We start from the raw sequence: 25,014 nt of genomic DNA, 5'->3' as shown, positions 1-25,014 counted from the left end.
GGTTAGCCTCCTAGTATATACACACATAATGTGTATATAACATAGCACACATAATGTACATATAACACTAACACACTTGCTTGCTTTTGTGCAAGGGTGTTAGGCCCCAAGGTAAAAAAGCCTATCCAGATCAAAAAAAAAATCCCTACGTCACTCTTTAAAAGATACACAGAATGCTTGATTTTTTAAAAGCAATTTGAGGTTAAAATTGAGTGCTAGAAAAAAAAACACCTTGGTGTATTTTTCAAGGATTGGTTGAAATTTGCTTTGAATAGGGGCACACAATGAGTAATAAACAAAAATCAATACATTAGTTTGGGGTGGCCTGTGAGACCTTAATACATTATGGGGCAAAAAAAATTGAAATGAAACGGTTCTCTCTCTCAATCTTTCTCATGAAAGCAGTTTTCCAACGCTGCATTCTCATTACGCTCGTTCTTTGTCAAGGTTGTGCTGCTTGTTCTCCGCCAGCTCTCGTACACCTTCACGTATGTTTTTTAATAACATGCCAAAATAATATTAATCACATTCCGTCGATTAATTTGGGGTGACTACCTCTCGTGAAAACTAAGGTGCGATTTCTATCTCTACATGGCATCCTTTAGTAGCGGAAACCTCATAATCATGTGGAAATGAAAGCCGACTGTCCCACGCACAACATCAAAGGCGAAGAGCCATGCAACGCCTTCTTCGGTTCCGCATATCCTAGGTAGTTCAATTTCTTTTATGCAGTTGTTGTTTTATTTGTTTCCATTTTGAATGAGATTAAATAGTTCATAAACCATTATCTGATGATTACACACATGTATGCAGTGAGAAGAGCTTTTACGTTGACGAGTGTGAGAAGAGCTTTTACGTTATTTTCTTTAAATGTGTGGAAACATTTTTCAGGCTCGTTGTTCTTTTGGAGTCTCATACAGTTTGCCAAAGATATCTACCAATTTCTTAAATGACATTTTTAATATGTTTCTACCAAATGTGAATCCATAGAAATTTTTGTCATGAAAAATTAAGAATATCTATGCTTTTATCATGGTTGTCATCTTACTAAAAGTTTTGTCATGAATATTAATGGCTAAGGTTTTTTAAAGAAGAAAACCGGCCAAGAGTTCCAAGACGTTTGCTTATTTTGACTTTGGGGAAATGTGCCTTTTTTTTTTCAAACAGTGGGATTAAAAAATAGTAATTTTAATTTATAAAGTTGGATCCAAAAAATCTTGGAATTGCCACGTGCAAGAGGCCGGCATGAATCCGACGGTGTCAGATGCGTTACGGGGCTGCATGTATTCAAAATGATGAGCAAAAGAAACGAAGGAAGAGCGCAGAAACGACCAACTGCTCCCCTCAAAAGCAGAAAGCTGTGGCGCAGAAAGCTATGGCGTCGATAGAAGCCCGAGAACGTTAGCGCAGAAATCTGTGGCTTCAACGAGAGGGCTGGAGGTTTGATCGAAAACGCAAGAAAAGCTGCAGGTTCGAACGAAAACGCTGGAGAGAAGACAAAGGTAGCACGAGAAGAAGCTTTGTTGAGCATAAACAAGCTTGAAAAGCATGCCTTGGCTTCCGAAGGCACAGAGGAATAGAGTTTGCAAAAAGCAAGTAACGCAAGCCATTTCCTGAGGAGCTACAGATTGACAAACAAAGACCCAAAACGCATGAAAAGCAAGCTATGGTGCTTGCAAGAAGGTACAACCTGGGCATAGAATAAAGGATTGGCATATCAAAGAGCTACAAAAACAAAGCCATGTTTGGTTTCAGAAGGATTTTCTGGCAAACACTTTGCCACAACAGGAATCCCCCATCTTCACCACCACTGCAATTCCAGAGCTTCTCCTATAGAAATCATGAATCCAAGAGCTTTGCTGCCCTGGCCACAATGATGGCAGGTCTGCTCTCCTTTGTCGGCTTCGCAGTTATGCAATCCAACAGTACTGTAGAGAGACAGGCTGCCGAGTGTGATGCTGTCTCTGTCGAGGTTGACAAAAATCATGGTGGAGAGCCCCGGAGGCATGTGAATCAGGTCGACAAACGGCATGGGGGAGGCAAATTCTTGCTCACAGGTGCTCTTTTACCTCATCCTATCTTTGTTGTAATGAAAGACCCCTTGGATGTGCCTTGGCATAGGTCATCCCCCTCATGGCATATATGTGTGCCGATATAGATATCGATTCTGCAAGGCAAGGTTTATAAGCAGTCCATTCACAATAGGCATGGGACAAGACTGGGGTTTCGCCCAGCTATGCCATGGCCAGAATGACCCATTTTGGGTGTGTGAATACATGGTTAACAACTCTGAAAGAATGCCCTTTTTGCTGATGTGTTAAATAGTGTGCATTTCATGTATGCATGCTTACGACATCTCATGTAAAGACCAAAACATTGGTTTTTTTTTAGATTCATACCGGCGGCGTATATTTTTCAAATACGAACGTAAACTTAGGATGCTGAGTCCACCAGAAAAGGTGCTATCTCCATTTTCATTTCAGATGTTACATTCATTTCTTGCCTTTATGTTGAAGACTAAAAAAAAAACGAGGTTTTGGTTTGGTTCTTGTGACCAGGTGTTTGATTATTTTGCATCGATCAAAATGGTGGATGGTCAAACCTTCATGACAGCCAGTGATCTCATGCGGGCGGTGGTGCCTGTTTTCCCCCCATCTGAATCTCCCCTGGTTAGAGAGGGCTCACTGCCAGGGGAACGACCACCCGGAGTGCTGAGTTGTCTGCCATCTCAGTTCTTTATGCTCTTTGACACCAATGGAGATGGGTTGATTTCGTTTGCTGAGTAAGAGCACCAGCTAAAAGCTCAGTGAGAAAGTTGTGCTTTTTTTTGTGTGAAGTATACCCTTTTGGAGCACGATACTTCTAATCATGCACCTAAGTGAAACCATAAACTTTTCTTTTTGGTACAACCTTATTAGAGGAAGCTGATTGGCCTTTAAGAGACTGGGTCTGGGATAGCATAAGTGATTGGATTTTTAACCAGAGTGGTCAGGTCATTCACGATGAGAGGGCCCACAAGTGGAGAGGGGCTTAAATACCCAGGAAACAACCATTTGTGGCTGCTCTACATGTCAGAGGATTGGTTGAGTCAATCTATGTGATTCTCCTTTGACTTGCACGAAAGCTAGAGTGAGTCTATCCTTCTCTGCCTTTAAAAGGCGTTCAAAGACCATCAATGGAGGGGATTCTCTCCCAGACAGACTAGTCTAATATAACTCCACCATCACAGTACTTGGCCGGTGGGAACAGCTCTGCATGAGTGATGTCCACACCCACCTGTCAACCCAGATACTTAATAGTAGTTTCTCTCACTGGCCAGGCTCCTTAGTGTTTGAGATCCAAAACCTAGTGGATCTATTTAATTTGATGATACCAGGCAAGCAATGTCTAACGAAGCCCTGGAATGGTATGAATTCCTAGGAGAAGCCTCCAAGAAGGCTACAGTGTCATCTGCACACTGGCTGTCCATAAGCTCCTGCTTACCCCTGATGGGAAGATATAGATGAGTAATGCCAACTTCAATTGCTCTCAAGAAGCAGAGAAGCGGAGGAAGGGGCTATTTCAATGGGAAAGTACCAACAGGCCTCCCCTGGGCACTTGCCTTCAGCATAGCTCTCAAGTTCTACTGATGTATATAACGCTGACTGCATCTTTGCAGTAGCAAGACAAGTGACCTCTCTGCTGATTTGGGGTGAGTGGGCTTCTGCAGTGAGGAGCTGTGATTTGAAATGCAGATGCCATCTGGCGCACTGTTGCATGATTGAACTGGAGTACACCATGTGTATCTCTAAGCTTTCCCACATCTACAAGGACCCAAGATGGAGAAAAAGGCATGTTCACAGATCCAGGGGTCTCTAAGGTGTTTCCTATTAAGGGCCTTCTCCTGACGCATGGCTTGCTTTTTTTACTCTTTTAAGTTCTTTGACAGAATTTGGGGTTTTTTGTTGAGTCTTAATTGTTGGCTGTGTGCTTTTATATCATGTTATTGACTTACTGATGCTGTGCTTCTGTTGGCAGGTATATTTTTCTTCTCACTCTCTTGAGCATCCCAGAGTGTAGCTTCAGCACGGCAGTGAGGATGTTTGATATTGATGGGAATGGGTGATGAAGTTTTCCTATTGACCATCTCTCTTCTTTTCCTCTTTATCCTTTGTGCATGCATTTGTGCTTTGGAATTCTGTGTTTTAAGTATGTCAACGAGAGGAATGGGTAATGAGCAGTCTACAAAACACAATCAATTTGTTGGGCTACACGTCATGTACTAATATGAAATCCACGGATGGAACAACAAGGCCTCCTAAACAGAGCCCCAAATCCTCTGCTCATGGAAGTTGGCAAGTATAATCTCTAGATCAACCTCGGGTCTCAGTGGCTGCTCTGGCCTCCTGTGGTCATTTGGTGAGAGGTTTCGGGACGTCTCGATTATTTGAATGATGGTTTCAATTCCGCCTCTGCTGGCGACTTGAGTCTGAGATTCTCATGTCAAGGTCTCCAATACCACACTATAGTCTGGGGGGACTCATCCTTCTCTCTGAACTTGGATTCTGATGAGCCTGTTTTCTGGAGTCAGTGTACTCTGATAGGTGGTGAGTCTTTGTGATGTATGAGCCTGAGGTACTGAAGTCTGAAGTAGATTTACTTGATACTCCTCTTCTCCAAGAAGCAAAGGCTAAACATCTCCGATCGACTTATTGAATAAAAGATGAGAGAGGTCCAAAACCATGTCTGAAAAAGAAATGATATAGTTCTCTTTAATCTCATAGTACACAGGACAATTGAAAAAAATAATGTCCTCTATTTTAGCTTCCCCCATCCCACATAATTGACAGATGCTACAGATTGCACGTGACTCTGTTCCTTTATATAATTCTGTCTTCTTGTTGCACCTCAAATTGTGTGATGCCTCAATCTGACCATTGGCAATCCTTGTACGGATCTGAAGGTATCCATGATGCAAACCATCACTGGTAAGCTTTAAAATTGTGTTCTGTCAAACTCCATCTTTGTAGACACTCTGTCCAAGTTTGGAATGAGTAAAGTTGAAGGAGGCCCATCTGTTTGAGATGGTTAAGCTCTTGAGTACTAAGGTCTAAATGAGGAGCCATTAAACTATACTGGATACCTTTTGGCCATCTAATCCCCTTACTAGCCACTTGGATGAATGAAGCTTGTGCAATCTTGGGCAATTGATTGACCTCTAGAGATCAAATCCTATGCCGATGTTTGGAATATTGCTTCAACTTTCAGGGGTAGAGCTCCAAACTCTGACAATATAATCTTATAAGGAACTGATGCATTACTCCTGTCCAAGTCTTGAGAACATTATAATCTGCAACCTTTAAATTCTTGTCCATTCTTTCCTATCCAGATCTGGTCCTCACACAGCTGTCCTGTACATGGCTGACATGGCTACCGGACGAGTTATAGAATCAAAGAGAAAGCTCTGCATGTGGATCTTGAAGTTGATCTTAAAAGCTCTGCCTTTCCAGAGTCATACCCCTTGCCAAGCTGAGCGTTGAGAAAACCACCCATATAAGTTCACAACCTCCACTGGTTCCCCTTTGTATGAGAGAGAGAGGGAGAGAGATTAGAAAGAAAGAAAGGTTGTATTAACGTCTATGGCGCGGAAGTATGTCCCAAATTTTTTGAGATAGCAAAATGTATTTTTATTCATTGACAACGTCTTCCGCTTCGTCCAAGTGGGATCAGAAGTCTTTGCGGAATGTGGTGAGTTATCAAAGTCCCAGAAATGACAGGAAAGAATTGAGGATCAATAGCTTCCATTCAAGCTGCTTATGTACCTGCGGACGATCCGACTGACCCAGTCCCCGCTACAACATTTTTACACCTAGATGCAATCTTGAGCTGGTGGGTGGAGGGTCTGGATCTCCGAGGACGGGGGGATCTAGCTCTCTGGAGGGACTGTGCCCTCTCTCTGATGACTCCTTTTGTGCACAGGGCCAGGGGATTGCAAGATCCAGTGTGTCAACCATGATCTGTCTGCACCCTCTGATCTTGTTGGGAACTTGGGGCTAGGGAATGGTCGTTGTAGCCATCTGGTGAGAGGGTCAACGAAGTCTGTATCGGGGGTATGAGTGGTTGTAGCCTCATCAAAGCCTCCCGGTGACAATAGAGCTTGAGCAAGTACATGCCTTAACATCTCGGGTCTCTGAAATGCATCACCCATGATAGAGGATAAAAGCCATCTGAAAAGACAATAGAATCTACCCCGTATCTCATGAGAGAGAGAGAGAGAGAGAGAGAGAGAGAGAGAGAGAGAGAGAGAGAGAAATCTATTAAAGCCTACAAAAGACCCAAACGGCCTATGAAACTATGAATAGTACAATGATACCATGGGAATATAGTGCCATGGAAAAATTAAAAAAAGGACGTGAAAACTGAAAACGGAGCTTGAGCAACATCTCTGGTCTCTGAAATGCATCACGCATGAGAGGATGAAAGCCATCTGTAAAGACAACGGAATCCACCCCGTATCTCATGTGGAGAGAGAGAGAGAGAGAGAGAGAGAGAGAGAGAGAGAGAGAGTTAAATGTCTTCAAAAGACCCAGTGGGTCTATGAGACCAAAAGTGATACAATAGTGTCTATGTAATCTCATCATGGTACAAAAGAAAACAAAGACTAGAGCTATGAGCTGGGAATGTCAAATCTGAGCCATATGATACAAAGTGGGACCATCATCATCATACAACCTATGGAGCTAACCACTGGTAGGGGTAGGGGGCCATCAAGGATATCGAGCATGGGGTTAGCCTGTAGAAGGCTCTGCAGATCTGCCGGGCGTAGAAAGGTGGCTCTGTGCCTCTCCAAGATCTCAAGCTGGGGCTGATGTCTGTGTTGCTGGCGAGGTCCAGGGAGTCTGGGACGTCGAGCTCGTTGGAGAGAGAGAGAGAAAGAGAGAGAGAGAGAGAGGAATGCAATAGCAATAAACACATGGTTAAGTGGATGCAAAATTCAGAGATTAAGATGCTCTAGATAGGTGCTATTTTTCTAAGGCTTGGTAGAACAATTGCTTTTCACATAAACCTTTATCTTGGTTTGGGTGCTTTCTTTAATGGTCTATCCTAACCATTTAAACTTTGCATGTCAGAATGATAGACAGAGAAGAGTTTCAGAAAGTGATGGAAGCAATGAGGTCTCGCACAAGGCAAGGTGTTCGTCAGTATGATGGTCTTCGTACTGGGTTGAAGGTGGAGAAAAGCGTAGAAAATTGTGGTCTTGTAGAGTTCTTCTTTGGGAGGGATGGGAAAAAGTTATTAAAGCATGATGACTTTGAGCTCTTTTTAAAAGAACTACATGAGGAGGTTTGTGCAAATTTTTTTCTCATGACACTTTTCGTGTTAAAATGTAAATCATATTTAAGAGTTCCACTTAGTGGTCACAAACTTTGAATGGTCGCAAGCTCACTCTGTCAAACCAACAGGGCTGCAAAGGTGGATGAGAATCTTATCAGTGGTGAATACTCCTTGTGCCTGTAAAATATAGCTGCAATCGATACCTTATGTGGCTGGCTCTGTATTTGGGGCCTCTTCTGGGCTCGTTGACCTCATATGGATAGTGAATGTGGCTATGGTTCAGAAGAATGCGGTGTTAGAGGTTGCAGCCATAAGAGTTTTTTATTTTACTTGAAGATCTTTATTGTCCTTAATGGCCTTAGTGGATGCTACGATTGAAATCAGAAAATAGGTTATAGGACATGGGATATCAGAAAGATCAAGTACTAGCTGTTTGGTATGTTGAGGAGGGCCTCAATGTGGCTTTTCAAATTACCATGTTCATAAGAGGGCACACTGACGTACTTTTGGAAATGCCCCCCTTGCCCGGTTGCTGCCATGTGGCTAATTAAGCTTATTATATCAAACCCCCTGTGAGCATTCACTCTTAGACATACAAATCAATGCCTAGGGCCCCCTTAGTCATCATTTCTCCTCTCATTAGCCACCTCACACACTGGTAAAGCCCTCTAGACTCCCTTTTTTTTTCCCCGACCCAAGATTCTCCCGTAGTTACTGATTTTCCACCGCCCTTAGGTGCTTAATTATCTGCCCATAGGCGATGCTGCCGAGGAACTCTAGACTCCCTATTATCTACCCATCCTTTAGAAGGATCCCGCAAATATAGATGATGTAACACGTGTACCATTACAATCCCATAGTGACTGACATGGTGAGTTTTTCAGTGCTGTGCATGCCTGTTTTGTTATGTACCTGATTACTAATCTTCGGATTAGTGGGCCTAATCCAGCAAGGTTAGGGGACCCTAGGATTAGGAGATTGCAGGCAGATGTTGGGGGCCAAGGCTCCACACCACAGATACATTCCAGTCAGTGCTGGGGTCTCATACCACCAGTGCCCCACAGGGGCCCTTGGCAAGACTATCTGTTCTCCTCCATGTCCATGGCAGGAGTAAACTTTGGTCTAGGCACAGACTTGTCAGAGTGCACTGCACAACTGACTACTGAATAACAACCCAAGGCCTCACTTATATAGCGGTCACTGATGCTATTAATAGCCAATTTCCATAAATAGCCTGTAGCCAAGTATTATTAGATTCGAGTCTTATCTCCCAACATTTGCTAATCCTAGGGCCCCCTAACCTTGTTGGATTAGACCCACTAATCCAAAGATTAGTAACTAGGTACATAACATACTTCCCCTCCTCAGACGTTTTCACTCATGGAAACAAAAGCTGTCTAAGAAGGAAAATTGGGGAACCTATGCTTTATACAGTATACTAGTAACTAACTCCCAAGTTGAGTTCTCCAATGCCCTATCTTTCCACTTGATTTTATACTTAGGAATCAGCTTATTTCTAAGTTGCGTTTCCCTAAAGTCAATAACCGCTTTTCGGTTCATGTGGAACATAAGACAAGTCCTCAACCTCAACAAGTTCTTGAGAAGTCACAATGTTGTCCTCAGCACCTAGCATCTCTTTCAGTCTGTTGACATGAAAGACTGTATGAACTTTGACATTCTGAGAGGCAGTTCTAGCTTATAAGCTACCTCGCCGATCTTTTTAAGGATCCGAAAAGGTCCACAGTACCTAGGGGATAACTTCCCAACCTTCCCCATCCGTAATGTCTCTGAACTATTGGGTACTCACAAATACACCAGCATTCCCTCGGATAACTCCCTCGGCGAACACTGTCTATTAGCATACAACTATGCTCTATCGTGAGTACTCTTGATAGAATCTTTGGCTAAAAGAAGAATTTGCCAAGAAAAATCTAGCCACATCAATCTGAATACCCTTAAGCCCTATAGCTATCAGAGATCTAGGTTGGCAACCGTACATCAACATAAACGAACTATAACCAATGGCCGCATTCTTAGCACTATTATGGGCAAACTCAACTATTGGGATGTACCTCTCCCAATCTGATGTCTTTTAGAGACGTATGCACAAAGCACATCCTCCAAAACTTGATTCACCCTCTTCGTATACCTGTCGGACTGAGGATGATCAGAGGAACTCAAACTTAGCTTGGTCTCTAATTTTTGGAAGACTAGCTGCCATAAGTGTCTAGTAAACTTGGAGTCCCTATCACTCACTATGTCACAAGGTAATCCATATAATCTGAAAAGTTGCTCAACAAACTGATGTGCTAATAATTTAGGAGCTGTTACTGTTTTCCTTGTGGCTAAAAATCTTGCCATCTTTGTCAATTTGTCTATCACCACCCAAATGGCATCATGCCCTCTACGAGTGCATGGTAACCCGTTGATGAAAATCTCCCATTTATTATAGGGAATCTCTAGAGGATGTAACAGTCCTCTAGTCCTGAGGTGCTTGGCGTTATTCACTTGACACTGATGACACTTTACCACATAGTCTTGGACTTTTGCCCTCATCTTTTGCCAGTAAAACATGCATTTTACCAAGTCATAGGTGTTGAAAAACAGGTAGAGGGAGAGGAGACACACACACAGGAGCAAACCCAGATGTCAGCCACCTGCTCTTCAGTCTTCACATACTGTAGATCCACTGTACCATCCAGCACCTTCTCTCTGACAAAGTGATAATGGACCTCTATGTGTTTGGTCCGTGCATGAAACACTGGATTCTTGGCCAACTTAATGCTGCTCATGTTGTCACAATGAATGACAACCTTGCCATCAATAGGCTCACCCAAATCTGCCAAGAGACCTTTTAACCATACTCCTTCACAAGTAGCAATGGCTGCACCCCTGTATTCAGCCTTTGTACTAGATAAAGCAACTGTAGGTTGCTTCTTGCTACTCCAACTCACCACGGCACTTCCAAGTGTAAAGGCATAACCACTAGTAGACCTCCTGTCATATGAGCCAACTGCCCAATCAGCATCTGTGTAGCCATGTATATCTAAGCCTTTACCGTGCTCATAAAGAAGACCATAATGTGCAGTGGTCTTTACATATCGCATAATGCGTCTCACTGCATCCAAATGTGGTTTTCTGGGGCTCTGCATAAATTGGCTTACTAGCCTCACAGCGTAACTCAAATCCGGGCGTGTGATAGTCATGTAAATGAGACTACCAACCATCTTCCTGTACATAGATGGATCATCCAACACCTCACCAAAATCAGCCCGCAACTTCACATTCTGCTCAAAAGGTGTACTCATTGGCTTACACCTTGTCATGCCATATTTTGCCAACATATCCAATGCATATTGACGTTGCACTAACCATGTACATGCATGGTTTTTGATCACTTCAATTCCAAGAAAGTATCTCAATTCACCCAAGTCTTTCATGTCAAACTGCCCACTCAATGCTTTCTTGACATGCATCACATCTGTACCATGATCACCTGTGATAATCAAGTCATCCACATAGATGACAAGTAAAACAATCCCATGATCTGTTTTCTTCACATAGAGTGAAGAATCTGCTGTAGAAACCTGAAATCCAAGGGAGATAAGATATCTGCTCATCTTATCACTCCAAGCACGAGGTGCTTGCTTCAAACCATATAATGCTTTCTTCAATCTGCGTACATGAGTGGGATACTTTGGGTGTACATAACCTTCTGGCTGTGCCATATACACTTCTTCTTGTAGATCACCATTTAGAAATGCATTTTTGACATCCATTTGATGCATTTCCCAACCGTTTGCTGCAGCCATAGAAATGACTGCTCTGACTGTTCCCATCTTTGCCACTGGACTAAATGTTTCATCATAGTCCAAGCCTTGGGTTTGTGCATAACCCTTAGCTACCAATCTTGCTTTATGTCGCTCAATGGAACCATCTGACTTGCATTTCACTTTGTAAACCCATTTACAACCAATGACATTTTTGTCCTGTGGTAATGCAACCAAATCCCATGTGTCATTATGAACCAATGCGTCCATCTCAACATCCATTGCCTTCTCCCATACATGCTGTCCAATAGCTTCTGTATAGCATGTAGGTTCCACATGCTTCACCAAAGAGGTCATATATGCATAATGCATAGCAAAATCACGATATGTCAACCTATCAACTGGATATCTGACCCTTTGGGATCTCCGCAATGCATGCAGATCACTTTTAACACCTGTCACTCTAGCATGTGGTGGCACATATCTATCCTGCCTAGCACCAAGTGTGCGTAAAACGGGTATGCTAAGTTCCTCATCCAAACTCTCTGAACTTGACGACTCGTAGCCTGTAATTCCAATTCCTTTAACTTTCTTCTGTCCTTTATCCACAGCACTACTCCCAGTGCTCACACTCTCATGCCTCAAGCGTCCTGACCATGGACGTACAGTGCTACTCTCAGACTCTGCTGGCCCAGACATAGAAGTAGAACTAGAACTTGCTTGTGGCAAGTTCACATGCACATCAGCTTCAAGAGAATCAATGACACCCTCATCCTTTGCTTTGTACCAACTAGCAAGTTCATCAAACACCACATCCCGTGAGATAACCACTTGCCTAGTTTGTGGATTGTAACATTTGTATGCCTTGCGATCCTGTGCATAACCAACAAACACACACTTTTCTGTCTTAGGATCCAACTTCCTCCTTCTTTCGTCAGGCACATGTACATAAGCTATGCAACCAAACACTTTGAGGTGTCCAATGTGTGGCCTAAAACCTGTAAGCCGCATCTCTGGCGTACTTCCATGTATGGCTGCTGTGGGTGTCTTATTAAGTATATACACTCCAGTGGCACATGCTTTTGTCCAATAATAATCTGGCATGCTCTTTTCATTGAGCATTGCCCTGGCCACTTCACAAATGACTCTATTCTTTCTCTCAGCAACACCATTTTGCTGAGGTGTATACCTGCAAGTTAATTGCCTTCTTATGCCATGCTTTCTCAAGAAATGCTCAAAGGCATGTGAGGTGTATTCACCACCTTCATCTGTCCTCAAACACTTTATCCAAGAGCCATATTGCTTCTCTGTAAAAGCTTTGAAATCTATAAACTTTCCCAACACTTCACTTTTCTCTCTGAGAAAGTAAATCCATGTCATTCTGTTGAAATCATCAATGATTGTCACATAATATAAACTGCCTTTAATGGAAGCAACCATGCTCGTTGAAACGAACCTGTAATCCCTGTTTCACCATTTGACCAATTGAGGCCAAGCTTTTTGTAATAGAAGGCACATACAATACATCTGACATAGATTTTGTTTGACCATTGTGCATAACCAATGGTACACTTCCAACATGTGTAATGGCATGCTGGGTATCATCTCCTGTCTCCACATAGCCTTTCACATCCATAGGCTTCATATGCTCAAACCATTCACCATGACAAGTCATATGGTTTGATGCTCCAGAGTCCATATACCAAGTGTCATCATTTTCAGCATTTGTCATCATAGATCCCACAACATGTTTCATGGCAAACAAGTGATTTGCGCTGCCATCATTAGTGCTTGATGCATAATTTCCACCATGTTGTGCATAATGTCCACCATGTTGTGCTCTACTCCCTCTCAAATCATTTTGTTTGCGGAAACAATCACGTGCCATATAACCAAATTTCCCACAGTAATGGCATTCCACATCGTGCATAGATGTTTGTTGGCCTTGCCAACGTCCTCTACCACGAGGATTACCTTTGCCTCTCTGAGGTGTATATCCACGACCACCTCTAGCACCATATGAAGGCTGAAAATTCGGTTGTGGTGACCTGTCCTGCCATCCACGACCATTACCACGGCCACGTGATGCAAATCTCTCCCTGCCTCTAGATCCTCTATGTGAATAGAAAGCCTGATTTCTGCTATTATCATCATGGAAAGTAGATGCATCATGAAAGGAGTCACTGAGTTTGATTTTCTCAACAAGCAAGAGTGAAACCAACTCATCAAAGTCTGGTAAACCTGTACTCCGAACCGAGATGGATGTATCAAAAGATTTATACTCCTTGCCAAGACCACGCAAGGTAATGTCTACCAAATCATCATCAGGCATGGGGGCATTGAGTGTTGCCAATGCATCTGCATACTTCTTTATTTCTTGTACATAATCATGGATGCTCCTTCTATTCCGTTTCACATTATGAATTTGTTGTCGCAACTGAGACTTGCGAGCACTAGTGTCTGTATCAAACAGCTTTACCAATGTATCCCATTTATCCTTGGGATTCTCAGTATCATGTATGTGTATGAGTGTCACCAGCCTGGACATTTCCCAGTCTGAAAGGGGTCTGGTGGACTCCAGGATGTTTAAATATTTGGAAAGTACAAGCTTTGGGAATGGGGGATTATCCTAGAATACAAAGGACCACACTCCTAAAATTTAGGAGAGTTGCTATTTTTGGCCTGACTCCGATGGAAATTCTGTGCGCGTCATTACATCTGGAATTGAGCAGATACCAAGAGTTGGCAAAGTGCCTATGACAGAATGTCTACTAGTTGGGATATTTTTAGAGCTAAAGATTATGGGAGAATCCATCTCTTAGATTGGGACATGTGGCAAGGAGGTGGACCAAAGTGAGACAAGTGGCCTGACACTTGTTAGAAAATGGATCAAAGTGAGACAAGTGGCCTCACACTTGTCACTTCAGCTATTGTGTGGCTCTCCACTTGTCATTGTAGCCTTCTCTTGCCATTTTAGCTCATGGGAGGCCCAAATCTATAAATTGGAGCCCTCTCTCTTCATTAATGGAGGCTCTCTTGCTGCACACTAGCCTCTACCACCGTTGAAGGCTTCTCTAATGATGGCTACTCTCTTTCTCTCTCACTTTAAGGCTGCCCATGAAGAATACCGGCTGTTGGGGACTGTTTTGGAGGCTTCCATCGCGAAGAAATACTGAAGGCAAGGGTATTCAATCATTTATTATGATTTCTAGCCATTGTATGTGTTGTACCAGCATTTGTACTTGCTGTACCTGTTGTACCAGCCACCGTACCGGCTGTACCAGCTTCTGTACTTACTGTACCAGCCACTGTACTTGCTGTACCAGCTTCTGTACTTGCTGTACCTACTGTACCAGCCACCGTACCGGCTGTACCAGCCATTGTACATGCTGTACCGGCTGAATGGAGAGTTGTACTTGCTGTACCCTTTCTATTGCATGAAGACCCGTGGTTTTTGGGGAAGAATCAGTACCCACACGGAGGTATATGGATTATATTGTTGGCTCGGCATTTCTACAGCCTATGTTCCGGCTCAGTTGCCTTGTGTTGGGCTGTGTTATGGCATTTGTATATGGATAATCCGGCATCTCCCGTGGGGAGAGTAAGGCCCTCAAAGCTTGTACATGATATTATTCTCCTTGGGTAATAAAATACTCCAAGGGGGGGGTCGGCCCATTCCGGCCTCTATGTGGTGTCACATGTGCAAGATCCATTTTCAGCATTTGTGGATGTTTTGTCCAGCTTTATGTTTTATGCAAAGTGATGATGGATATGTGTTAAGGCTGTGGCCATGTTTAAATGTTTTAATATGCATTGATGGTATCAACAAGTGTGTCAAAGGCCCTAGTCCCCTGGGCACCCGCCGCGAGTTTCAATGAGTATGGCATCCGAAATACATATAGACAGATAATGTAACACTTTGTATGCTCTTTCTGACCATTGCTTGTGAGCGATAACCTGTTGCTGTGTAGGTTGTCGGGGTAGTTCTGGCTCTGGCTCAGCACCTGTAATGAGATTCCAAAAACCTTTTCCCTTCAGAAAACTTTTGATCCCGTACTTCCATGCCTGGAATTTCTTCCTATCCAATTTTTCACCCACAATTTGTACTGGATTATCCGACATATTTGCTCAATGTAAATGCATCTTCCGTCCAAATCTATAAACGAGCTTTCCTTAGCTCAACCACACTCTAATGAGTGTTCCAGATACTGCAAAGTAGTCAATAAACTCCAATTTTGATGTAGAAAATCAAACTGTATGCATCCAAAATGAACTGGTTTACACAGTCCAAGATATCCTGCTTTGATGCGCTTTCCAAGGCTCCAAATTGCAATGTAGTGATTCAATCAAGTGTGGATAACTTGCATTGACACCTAAACAAGCTCAATGTTGAATATCAACACCATCCGAGGTGTGTACATATCAATTTTGTCAGACTCCCTTCTCTGTTTTGAGAAAAACCAGAAAAACCAGTAGTAAATTTGCTCTAATTTCTTCAATCCTTGTCCAAATTGAGAGACCAAGCATTCATTAGCTTAGTAATGATGTCCACTAACTCCATGTAAAAGAAATTAGACCAATTGTTTAAGATGAGAGAGTAATTAGTTGATTAATCACACTCTGTTTCACTACAACCAGTAGACAGCCTGTTTAATCAGCTCATTTCCAGCTCCATAGATCATAATTGCTCAATCCAATCATGTAACCTCCTTCTCAGGTGTATGTACCAACTAATTGCTAAACCAATTTTGGAAATTATCAAGCACAAGGGTTGATTTTTGGCCTCCACTTATCAAATAGTTGAAAAGATGCTCTGTTTCTGCATACCAGCCTGCGCCGCCTGCTCCTGAGGGATTTTGGAAGGTTTGTAGTGCTAATTGATGATGCAATGAGATGCCTAACACACCTAGGCAAGTGTGCAATCCATCAATGGTATGATTTTTGCCAAAAACTTGCTCCAATTTTATAAAAAATTTGACCTCTTTTTCTCTGTTTTGTGAGAGCTCAAAAACCAGTAATTTTCGACTCATTCAAATGCATCAAATTGCTCCAAAATCAGTTGTAGGGCTTGTACATGAGTTGCCAATACATTCATCCTTGTCACATACATGTTTCTTTGCCAGATTTGCATCTATTTCACCATACATCACCGCTTCCAACCTTCAATGGAAAGCTTCCAAAAAACCAGAATTTTCCTTTGCTTTGGGCAACCCTAATTTGCTTTGTTAGTGTCTAAATCACCTGCAATCCGCTCAAGGATGTTTAGAATACCTTACCCGGTAGGCCAAGCTCTCAGATCTGATAGAAATCGGTGTGCTCCAAGCTTCACAGCTTCAATGGCAGCTTCACAGCTTCTTCTCCCTCTTCTCTCACTCACTCATAAACCCTAATAGAGAGCACCAGGCTCTGATACCATGTTGAAAAACAGGTAGAGGGAGAGGAGACACACACACAAGAGCAAACCCTAATGTATATTGCAAACCCTATAACCATAGAGGGAAGCCATCTCCCTTCTCACACAATGCATAAAGCCATAATCCATAATACACAGAGAGAGAGGTTTAGTAACGCCTTTGACGTCTCATGAGTCCAATAATGATACAATGTGTAAGTCTTATGGTGAGAGAAAGAGGAAAAAAAGAAAAGCTTAATTAATTTCTGCAGGAGGCCAATATAACCTATGAGATCGAGTACAAAAGAGAAACCTTACTAATTAATTTGTAGAGTTGGAGGCCTGAGGATCTGTCGATTTAGTTTTGCGGAATTCTTGTATGAGGGCTCTTCGTCATGAAAGACCGACCATTTGCCTGCTTTGTGAGCTTTGGCTATTTTTGCACCTTTCTGTTTCACTTGTGTTGGTCTGCTATATAAAGTTTTGTGTCCTTGAACTTTTTAGACTGTTTAAGGATGCCAATTTTCCCGCCATTGTGTTGAAAGTGATAACTGGATGGTTGCTGCTATGATCTAACTTAAATATGGATGACCTATTCCAATCAACTGCTGGAATCACTTTGGATATACTCTCCCATTATTCATAGTATTCATCGTCTTTGTACCATCCCTTGTGTAGTCCCCCCACTTGAATTTGAAGGGGCACTAACTCCCTGCGTCAGTGTTCTTCAACTTCAGCTGTCGCTTCCGTCTTAATTTGCACAACAGGTCTTCCTTCACCATGGTTACCAGTTCCGATGTTTGGTGGGTGTCGGTCTCTGAGCTGGGGTTGATCTCTAGTGCTGTTAGACGGTCTTCATGTGCTTGAAGCTGTATATGTTCAATGAGGTGTTTTCTTGTTGGATCTGGGTGACAGGTAATCGGACCATTCATTTTGATGAGCGATAGGGTATTCTCTAGGAGGTGACACCAAAGTGCCCACTAAAAAGGAGTTTCTTTGGCATGGTGTTAGACGTGTGTGACTGCTTGCATGTTAACCCACTTTCAAAATTTAGATAAGGTTGACCTTAGAGGCCAGAAACACCTGTCAGCTGGATGTATTGCTGTGACAAGCAGATGTGCAGATGCTAGAGAGAGAGAGAGAGAGAGAGAGAGAGAGAGAGAGGTTTTTGTAACTCTTGTTTTGTTTGGATAGATAATCCGGCTTGAGTTTTCACATTATGATTATTTGGACGAAGGAACAATTTCAGCCAAAGATTTTGGGCTATCTATGGTTGCAGCTGCAGATATGTCTCGACTTAATCATTATCTTGATAGTGTGGATGCTCTTGGAAACGAAGCATCTTTTGAAGGCTGCCGTGTAACTTTTGAGGTTAGTAAGAGTATTCTTATCTATGCTTGTGGTGTTTCTTTTGGGAATTAGAGGACTTTGACATTGAATCTTGATTGATTTATACAATAATGAAAAGACAATATAAGAAGTACGAAGCTGCCTTATCTTTAATGGCATGAGTTCAGAAGTGATGTGGGGGTGCGCACAGCAGCGCAGCAGGCAGCGCAAACAGGGTGCACAGGAGCACAGTGAAAAGGGCGGGTCGAACAGGGTGCAGCGTGCCAGAGGGGAGGGGTGCGAACAGTGTACGCAGCAGGGCAGCCACCACCAGTGCGAGCTGGGGGGGTGAAGGTGCTCACGACATGAGAGAGAGAGAGAGAGAGAGAGAGAGAGAGAGAGGAGAAGCTGAGCAAGAAGTGCCAAATGAATCGGAACATAGCCCCAAAAAACTCTATGCTGGGTACAAAGATCAGGCCGATTCTTAATGACTTGGAGCTTTGTTGGATCCATCCGTATGCCTTCTCTAGACACTACGTGTCCCAACTTAGTCAAAAAGAGTTTACGCTTCTTGGCATTGATACATAATCGATGTTGTTGCAAAAGCATGAAGATAGGAGCAGATGCATCCAATGTTTTTCTTCACTCTTGGAGTAAACCAAGATAACATCAAAGAAAGTATCAACAAGCTGCCAATGAGGTGATAGCTCAAGTGGTGAAGGTGTTTGCCTAGGACCAAGAGGTCCTGGGTTCAAAACCCCCCTTGGTGCTTCCTCGGCGCGGCATCACCTACGGGTGGATAAATAAGCGCCTATGGGCGGCTGTCTACGGACTGTGAAATTTGGTGACTATGGGAGGATCTTGGGCCAAAGGACACTTGAAAAAAGAAGAAGAAGAAGAAAGTATCAACAAGCTTTCTATGTCCCACGAAAGATTTTCTTCCAAAATCCCAAACTTCTCCCAATCTCTCCTAGTTTCTCTCAAAATTTCTTCCATTTTCTCTCAATCTTCAAGAGTTGCCAATATCCTTAATTTCCTTCAGTTTCTCCCTATTTCTCTCATTCCTCTCAATTTTTCCTAAGTTTCCCAATTTTCCTTAAGTCTCCTAATTTCTCCCAATTCTCACAATCTTCCCCAATTTCTCAAAGCCTGTGCAACTCCCCTTAATTTTTCGAAATTCCCTTCAGTTTCCTCCAAGTCTCCCAATTTCCCAAATTTATTGTAAATTTTTTTCTTTTTATGTTTTATAATTTGTATTATATATTTTAAAGAAGGAATGTACTTAAAGTACCTATCTTGATGTGTACTTTGCGTACTTGTTCCGTACACATACCGTATTGCAAAGTTGTCAACCACTTTGGATTTCACAAGGAGCCCCCATGCCGTGGAGCCCCCATGCCGTTTTTGACAAGTAATGTGTAAGTTTGACTAGATTTGGCCAGCATTATAGATGCATACCAGCATGCATGTCCAGTTGAGGCAGCACGTGTATCAGGAAGTGGTCGACTGAGAAACTCATCACAATCCTGAGCGATCCTAGGATGCTGCCTAAGAAGGGAAGGGGGGGGGGGTGGGGGGCAGTATGGTGGGGCTTCGACCATCTTCAAGAAGTGGTTGACCTAGAAACCCATCACGATCTGGGACGATCCTGCAATGCTGTCCAAAAGGAAAGGTGGATGAGGGTGTGTTCCTCCAGTTTGTCACCAAGCGGAGAAGAATACGCCAAAAGAGAGGGTGGGAATTGGAGATTCCTGATTTTGAGAGAGGTGGGGTGTAAAGTCTCCTCTGCGTGGAACTACGCGTGGTTAGCATCTAACTCGGGCAAACAAAGAACTAGGCATCTAGCTCACCTCCCAACCATAGAGCCCCTTGGCTCACCCCAAAGGTGGAGTACTAGAGGCACCAAGAGACAAGACTTCATGTACAATAAGCCTTGCCCTCCCATACCACCAAGGACAGCAACACCCCCCTCCCCCCCCCCCCCCCCCAAAAAAAAAGAAGGTGTTGTCTTACGGAGTAGTCCCTGTGAGACTAGGAGTGCAAAATGAGAGAAGATCTCTCTATGAACTAAGCTAATAACTCACTTATATAGGCCACCAATAACTTAGCGCCTAAAGTAGCCAAAGCCTCTAACAAACTAGCGATGCCACACCGACTAAGCACCAAGTGGGGTTTTGAAACCAGGACCTCCTGGTCCTAGAAAAACATCTCTACCACTTGAGCTATCACCTCATTGGCACGGGAGTGACTCTTTATACTACCACTCTCCCAAATAGCCTTGACCTCAGACCATTCTTTCCATTTGATTCGACACTCATAATAGAGTGTATTTTGATACCATCTATTACACTGATCTAGAACCACTTCAGGTTCCAAAAGAATATACCTTGTCGTGTTTTCGAGATTGGGGATCCCTTCCACTTGAACAACCTCATGACCCTCTCTTAGACGTTCTTTCAAACGGTTGATGTGAAAAAAAGGTTGAATCTTGATTCCTTGAGGCAGTGCTAACTAATAAGCCACATCACTTATTCATACTCACAAATGTGAGTGAAAAATCTTAACACTCGTGAGTTTGTTGACTCAGCCACATCTCACTCACAGAGTATGAAAACTCATGGTCGTACACTTCACACTCAAGTTGTGAGTCTATCTGTGAGCTTTGATGGAAGCAAAGCTGTGTAAACACTCACTCACACAATGTTCATAGATTAAAGAGAACACAGGGGAGAGAGATAGTGTAGAAGGCTAGTTCACTAGGAGCAAGAACTCAAGGTACAATGAATTACAAAATGAATAGCAACCCTAAAATGAGGATGAGGTTGCTTATATAATAGCTAACCCTAAGGTGTCAGTTCACAACAAGATTGGCCATGCAGAAAAACCCAGTGGGACAAAATTCCATGGCATAAGTGCATGACCTCACACTAATACATATCTAACAAACCTCCTTGTAGTACAAATGTGAGGTTTACAGAGATTATAGATTAGTCTTTGAAAGGGAAGTTGTAAGCCTAGCGAGGCGTGCCGTGACGACTCAACCATGTTTCCAAGAGATAAAGATAGAGAGAGAGAGGGGAGAGAGAGAAGGGAATAGGGATCTTGCACAATACACCACACTGAGTGGGGAACAAGCTTGCGGGCACGCTGGCCAGGATCAATACAATCAATGAATACAAAACAAATAGATATGTCGATGTTGGATATCCAAGTCGATGTCGATGTCTATGTCTAGGCACGAGATCTTTGATGCCGAGCACACCATAAGGGATGACCCACAAATATCTCTCATTGGGTTAGTACCAGATCCAAATCCAATGAATCCAAGTCCAAGTTCCAAGTCCAAGTCCAAAATCCAAGTCCAGATCGAGATCGAGATCCAAGTCCAGGTTCCAATCCAATGATCAAGTCCAAGCTCTAGTTCCAATCCATTGATCAATTCCAAATCCAAGTCCAAGTCCAAGTCCAAGTCCAGATCCAAATCCAAGTCCAAATCCAAGTCTAGATCTAAGTTCAGATCCAAGTCCATATTCATATTCAAGTCCAAGTCCAAATCCACATACAAGTCCAAGAATCACTCACTCATCCCATGAGTAATCTCCACAACTCCTACAGCCTTGTCAATGAAGAAAACCATGGAAAAGCACTTTCTGGCAAGAAAATTGATATTAAACATGTTTTAATGGTTTTTGGGCGATAAAAACCTCCAAAAAGTAGTTTTTAGGGTTTTTGGAGCAGTTTTAGGGTTTCTAAATTTTTTGTCTGTACGGTTTCATACAGTCGTACGGACAGATGATGACGTGGCATTGTAGTTGATGGATGCACTTTGAATCAATGGGCAGCGAATGAAAAACTCGATGATTTGGTTCATAGATGATGATGGAGAAGATGATCTCCACGCTTCAACGAAGATGGCAACGCGATGAAGAGGTTCTTCTTCAACTTGATGCTCAAGAGAGGCTTATGCTTCTTTTATACTTGGGGAAGCCTTGCTTTTTACCAAAAAGTGATGCTTTTGTCTTTTACTTTGCTTTTGGTCTTTTTAATAGTAAAATATTACTTAACTTTAGTGAAAAGTTGTTGTTTTGCTTTTCTAGCTTTAGGGCCTTGCTCTTTGGTCTTGGAGCTGCTTTTAGCTTTTTGGTTTGGCTCACTCTCCTCTTTCCAATGGTGCCCTTGGCTTGCGGTCAACCTTGTTTGACTTTTTTCTTTTTCTTGCTTTTTGACCAAGAATGGTGCTTTTTCTTAATCAAACCTTATGGACCCTGTCCCCATGTCTTCTTCCACTTGTCTGGTGTCCGGGCATGGGTTTCATCATTTGAAATAGAGCTAGGAGGGCCAAATAGTTACAGAAGAGGCCCAAAGCTTTGCGGAAGGCCTCAAACTTTTCACGTGATAAGGCTTTAGTGAAAAGATATGCCACATTATCATGTGTACTGCAATAGATCAGATTAATCTCTCCTACATGGAGTCTCTCTCTGACATAGTGGTAATGCACTTCAATGTGCTTGGTCCTGGCATGAAAGACGGGATTCTTCGCAAATGCCATTGGGCTTAGTCTGTCAATGAGAATAGGAGTAGGGGTGTTTGAAAGGACATAGAGATCTTTTTTTTTTTTCCGAGAAAAGATCCTTTCATTTGTTATATAATAAAAACGCCCGTAGGGATACAACAGATCTCTCCTGCTCATAAGAGAAACAGAGCAGTGAATACAGCATGGCAGCCCGGGAGACTCTCCCTAGGTGCTGCAAAATACAAGCATCAGTACAAAGGACTGAGAGGCTAAATCATACAATAGGGGGGGGGAAGAGCCAAACAGGTGGCCTGTAGTGCCAACGGGGGGATCCCGTGTGTAAGGTGTAGAAGGGGCCACAACGCCAAGTCCAAGATCGCCTCATCCGCCGAGTCTCCCCGGATGCGGTCGTACTGTCCTCGCAGGGTGTGGATCAACTCCTGCCAAATCCCCCGTACAGTCTCTGCTGGTGGCTCCAATCTCCCCTCAAAGGCTGTAAAGCACCGGGCCCTCCAGGTGAACCAGATGGTGAGGCTGCTGAGGAGCTCCCATCGTAAATCCCGCTCCTGTGTCCAGCTGGCGGACGAGAAATCCGGTGCCGGAACCAGGCGAGGCTAGCCCCTAATAAATCTGATGGCCTGACTGCCCTGCTCCGTCTCATAGCCCATAGCAGGCCCTGACGAAGTCGACCAAGCAACGGCACTCCACGTAAACATACCCTCTGGAGAGAGGGGAGCCAGAATACGCAGCATCCGCAGCCAGATCTGCTGCGCCTGAGGGCAATCCCAAAGGCAGTGTCTCTGTGTCTCCATAGGGTGGCCGCATCGGACGCAGGCCGCCGGAAGACCGCTGTAAACAAGCCAAGTGCCAACTGCTGAGCCCCTGTGGGCGACCAGCCACTGAAAAGTCGAGATCCTGCGGGCCTGTCGACTAGCCCAGAGCCGAGCCCAAAAATCCTCCAGGAACTCCTGTGAGAGCCCCTGTAGCCGCCAATGCCCCGCTGCCGCTGGAGAGACCGTCCTCCTCGCCGTCAAAATATGCCGCCCCAGCCGAACAGTATACTGGAAAAAGGTAATCTCTGTGGCCTCGAGGGATGCATAAGGATCGTGCCACTTGTACTCCCCGGGGTCCCACTATAGCCAGGCCAAGGGGCGCGCTGCATATGCCCATATGCGCCAATCCGGGAGCACATCAGCAGGATCGGGGTCTATATGCCACTTCCGAGAAGCGGCGGCCACTACCCTAATCCTCTGAAAGGTGCACTCTGCAACCAAAGGCGACTCCACCTCCACTCGCTGGAGTCTGCCCTCATCCTGAATCTCATAGTAGAGGCAACTGCCATCCTCAGTGCAAGCTCTGACAGCAATCAGGATCTCCAACTGTGTAAAGGCTCCCATCCACCGTGGGGTCACTGGTTCGAGAGGCGTGAACCACTCCTCTGTGAGTGCCTCCTGAATATCATCTCTCATAATCAACCCCCCTCTGAAGTGACTCAGCCTCTCCACTTGGATCTCCTCTGGGAGACTGCAGAAGGCCTGCCAGTCTCCAAAACTACGAGCTGGGCCTGCCGCTAGAGGCCCCCAGGCTAAACGAGGCCGAGAACCCAGCATATGACCCTGCTCTGTGCGAACCGCTGGGCTCCAGATGAGCGGCTGTCTGGCCCGCTCCTCAACACAAGAAGGAGGTCGCTGAGAGAGCCCCGGCCGGTCTCAGCAGCTCCCAAGCTCTCAGGATACTCAAAGCAAATCTGTGCTCCCATCCTCTACTGAGGCCTGTCCTCCTCATCTCTATGAAGATCTAGCGAATCTCTGGTGCCCAAGTGCCCCCTGCTGGGGGCGCCCGAGCCTGCAGCCGCTGCAAGAGGAGCTCTTTCCAAGGCTCTGCGCCTGGAAGCAGCCCCGGAACAATAAGCTTCCCCAATAAGGCTTTGCTCTGATCGACTGGATCTATAATGCCCAAACCTCCCTGAGCCAGCGGAAGTGTAATAACTGCCCATGCAACCTTTGCCCGAGCTGGCTGACCGTCCCGCCCAGACCACAGAAAGTTCCTGATCAGCCTCTGTACCTGGCTGATGCAAGAGCTCGAGAAGATCCAGCAAGACGTAATGTACCACATGGTCGCTAGCAGCACCTGATTTGCCACCACCACCCTCCCAGCCAAGGATAGTCGAGCTGTACTCCAATACAAAAGCTTCTTCCGAATGCTCAGAAGAAGCGGGGCAATCTGCTGCTCAGGTGACAAATCTAGGCCAATCTGGCATCCCAAATACCGCACTGCTGTGCCTGGAGGAATCCATCTAAAACCGGGGTCCGGGCTCCATGCCGGAGTGGGAGCACTATTGATCCAAAAGGCCACTGTCTTGCGCCAATTGATCAATGCTCCCGAAGCTGCACTAAAAACCTGGAGTGACTGCTCTGCCCGAAGGAGATTGGCCTCTTGGCCATGCAAAAATAAGCCCGTGTCGTCTGCAAACTCAGCATCAAGCAAGTCCTCCCCCCGGACTGGGAGCTGAAGTCCTCTCAAACCAACCTCCTCTGCCGTCAAATACATGCTCATAGCCTCCGCAAAGAAGAGAAAAAGAAAGGGGGCGAGGGGACACCCCTGACGGACTGATCTGGTCAGCTCAAAACTCGGCCCCCGTCCTCCTGCAATCAACACCTGGCTGCGAGCTGTGGAATACAGAGCCGCCACCCCTC

At 44.3% G+C, this 25,014-nt stretch overlaps 1 protein-coding gene across 2 annotated transcripts in view; it reads left to right on the top strand.

Moving 5' to 3' along the window:
• Positions 1–1,225: 1,225 nt before the first annotated feature.
• Positions 1,226–25,014, top strand: part of LOC147605459 (calcium-binding EF hand family protein) — a 36,237-nt gene continuing 12,448 nt past the window's right edge. Inside the window, exons 1-6 of one of the 2 annotated variants that reach the window (XM_086793676.1) lie at positions 1,226–2,057; positions 2,392–2,459; positions 2,559–2,782; positions 4,018–4,101; positions 7,110–7,323; positions 17,671–17,847. In XM_086793676.1, the coding sequence (XP_086649802.1) occupies positions 1,742–2,057; positions 2,392–2,459; positions 2,559–2,782; positions 4,018–4,101; positions 7,110–7,323; positions 17,671–17,847 (1,083 nt within the window). In that variant the 5' untranslated portion in view covers positions 1,226–1,741. The remainder of the gene's footprint in view (positions 2,058–2,391; positions 2,460–2,558; positions 2,783–4,017; positions 4,102–7,109; positions 7,324–17,670; positions 17,848–25,014) is intronic. The other variant, XM_086793677.1, reaches the window with a different exon arrangement.

Source organism: Cibotium barometz, chromosome 59 (genome assembly GCF_041138505.1).
Source record: "Cibotium barometz isolate CiBa-2024 chromosome 59, ASM4113850v1, whole genome shotgun sequence".
NCBI lineage: Eukaryota > Viridiplantae > Streptophyta > Polypodiopsida > Cyatheales > Cibotiaceae > Cibotium > Cibotium barometz.
Note: the sequence above shows the minus strand (reverse complement) of the source record. Positions and strands in the feature narration are given on the sequence as shown.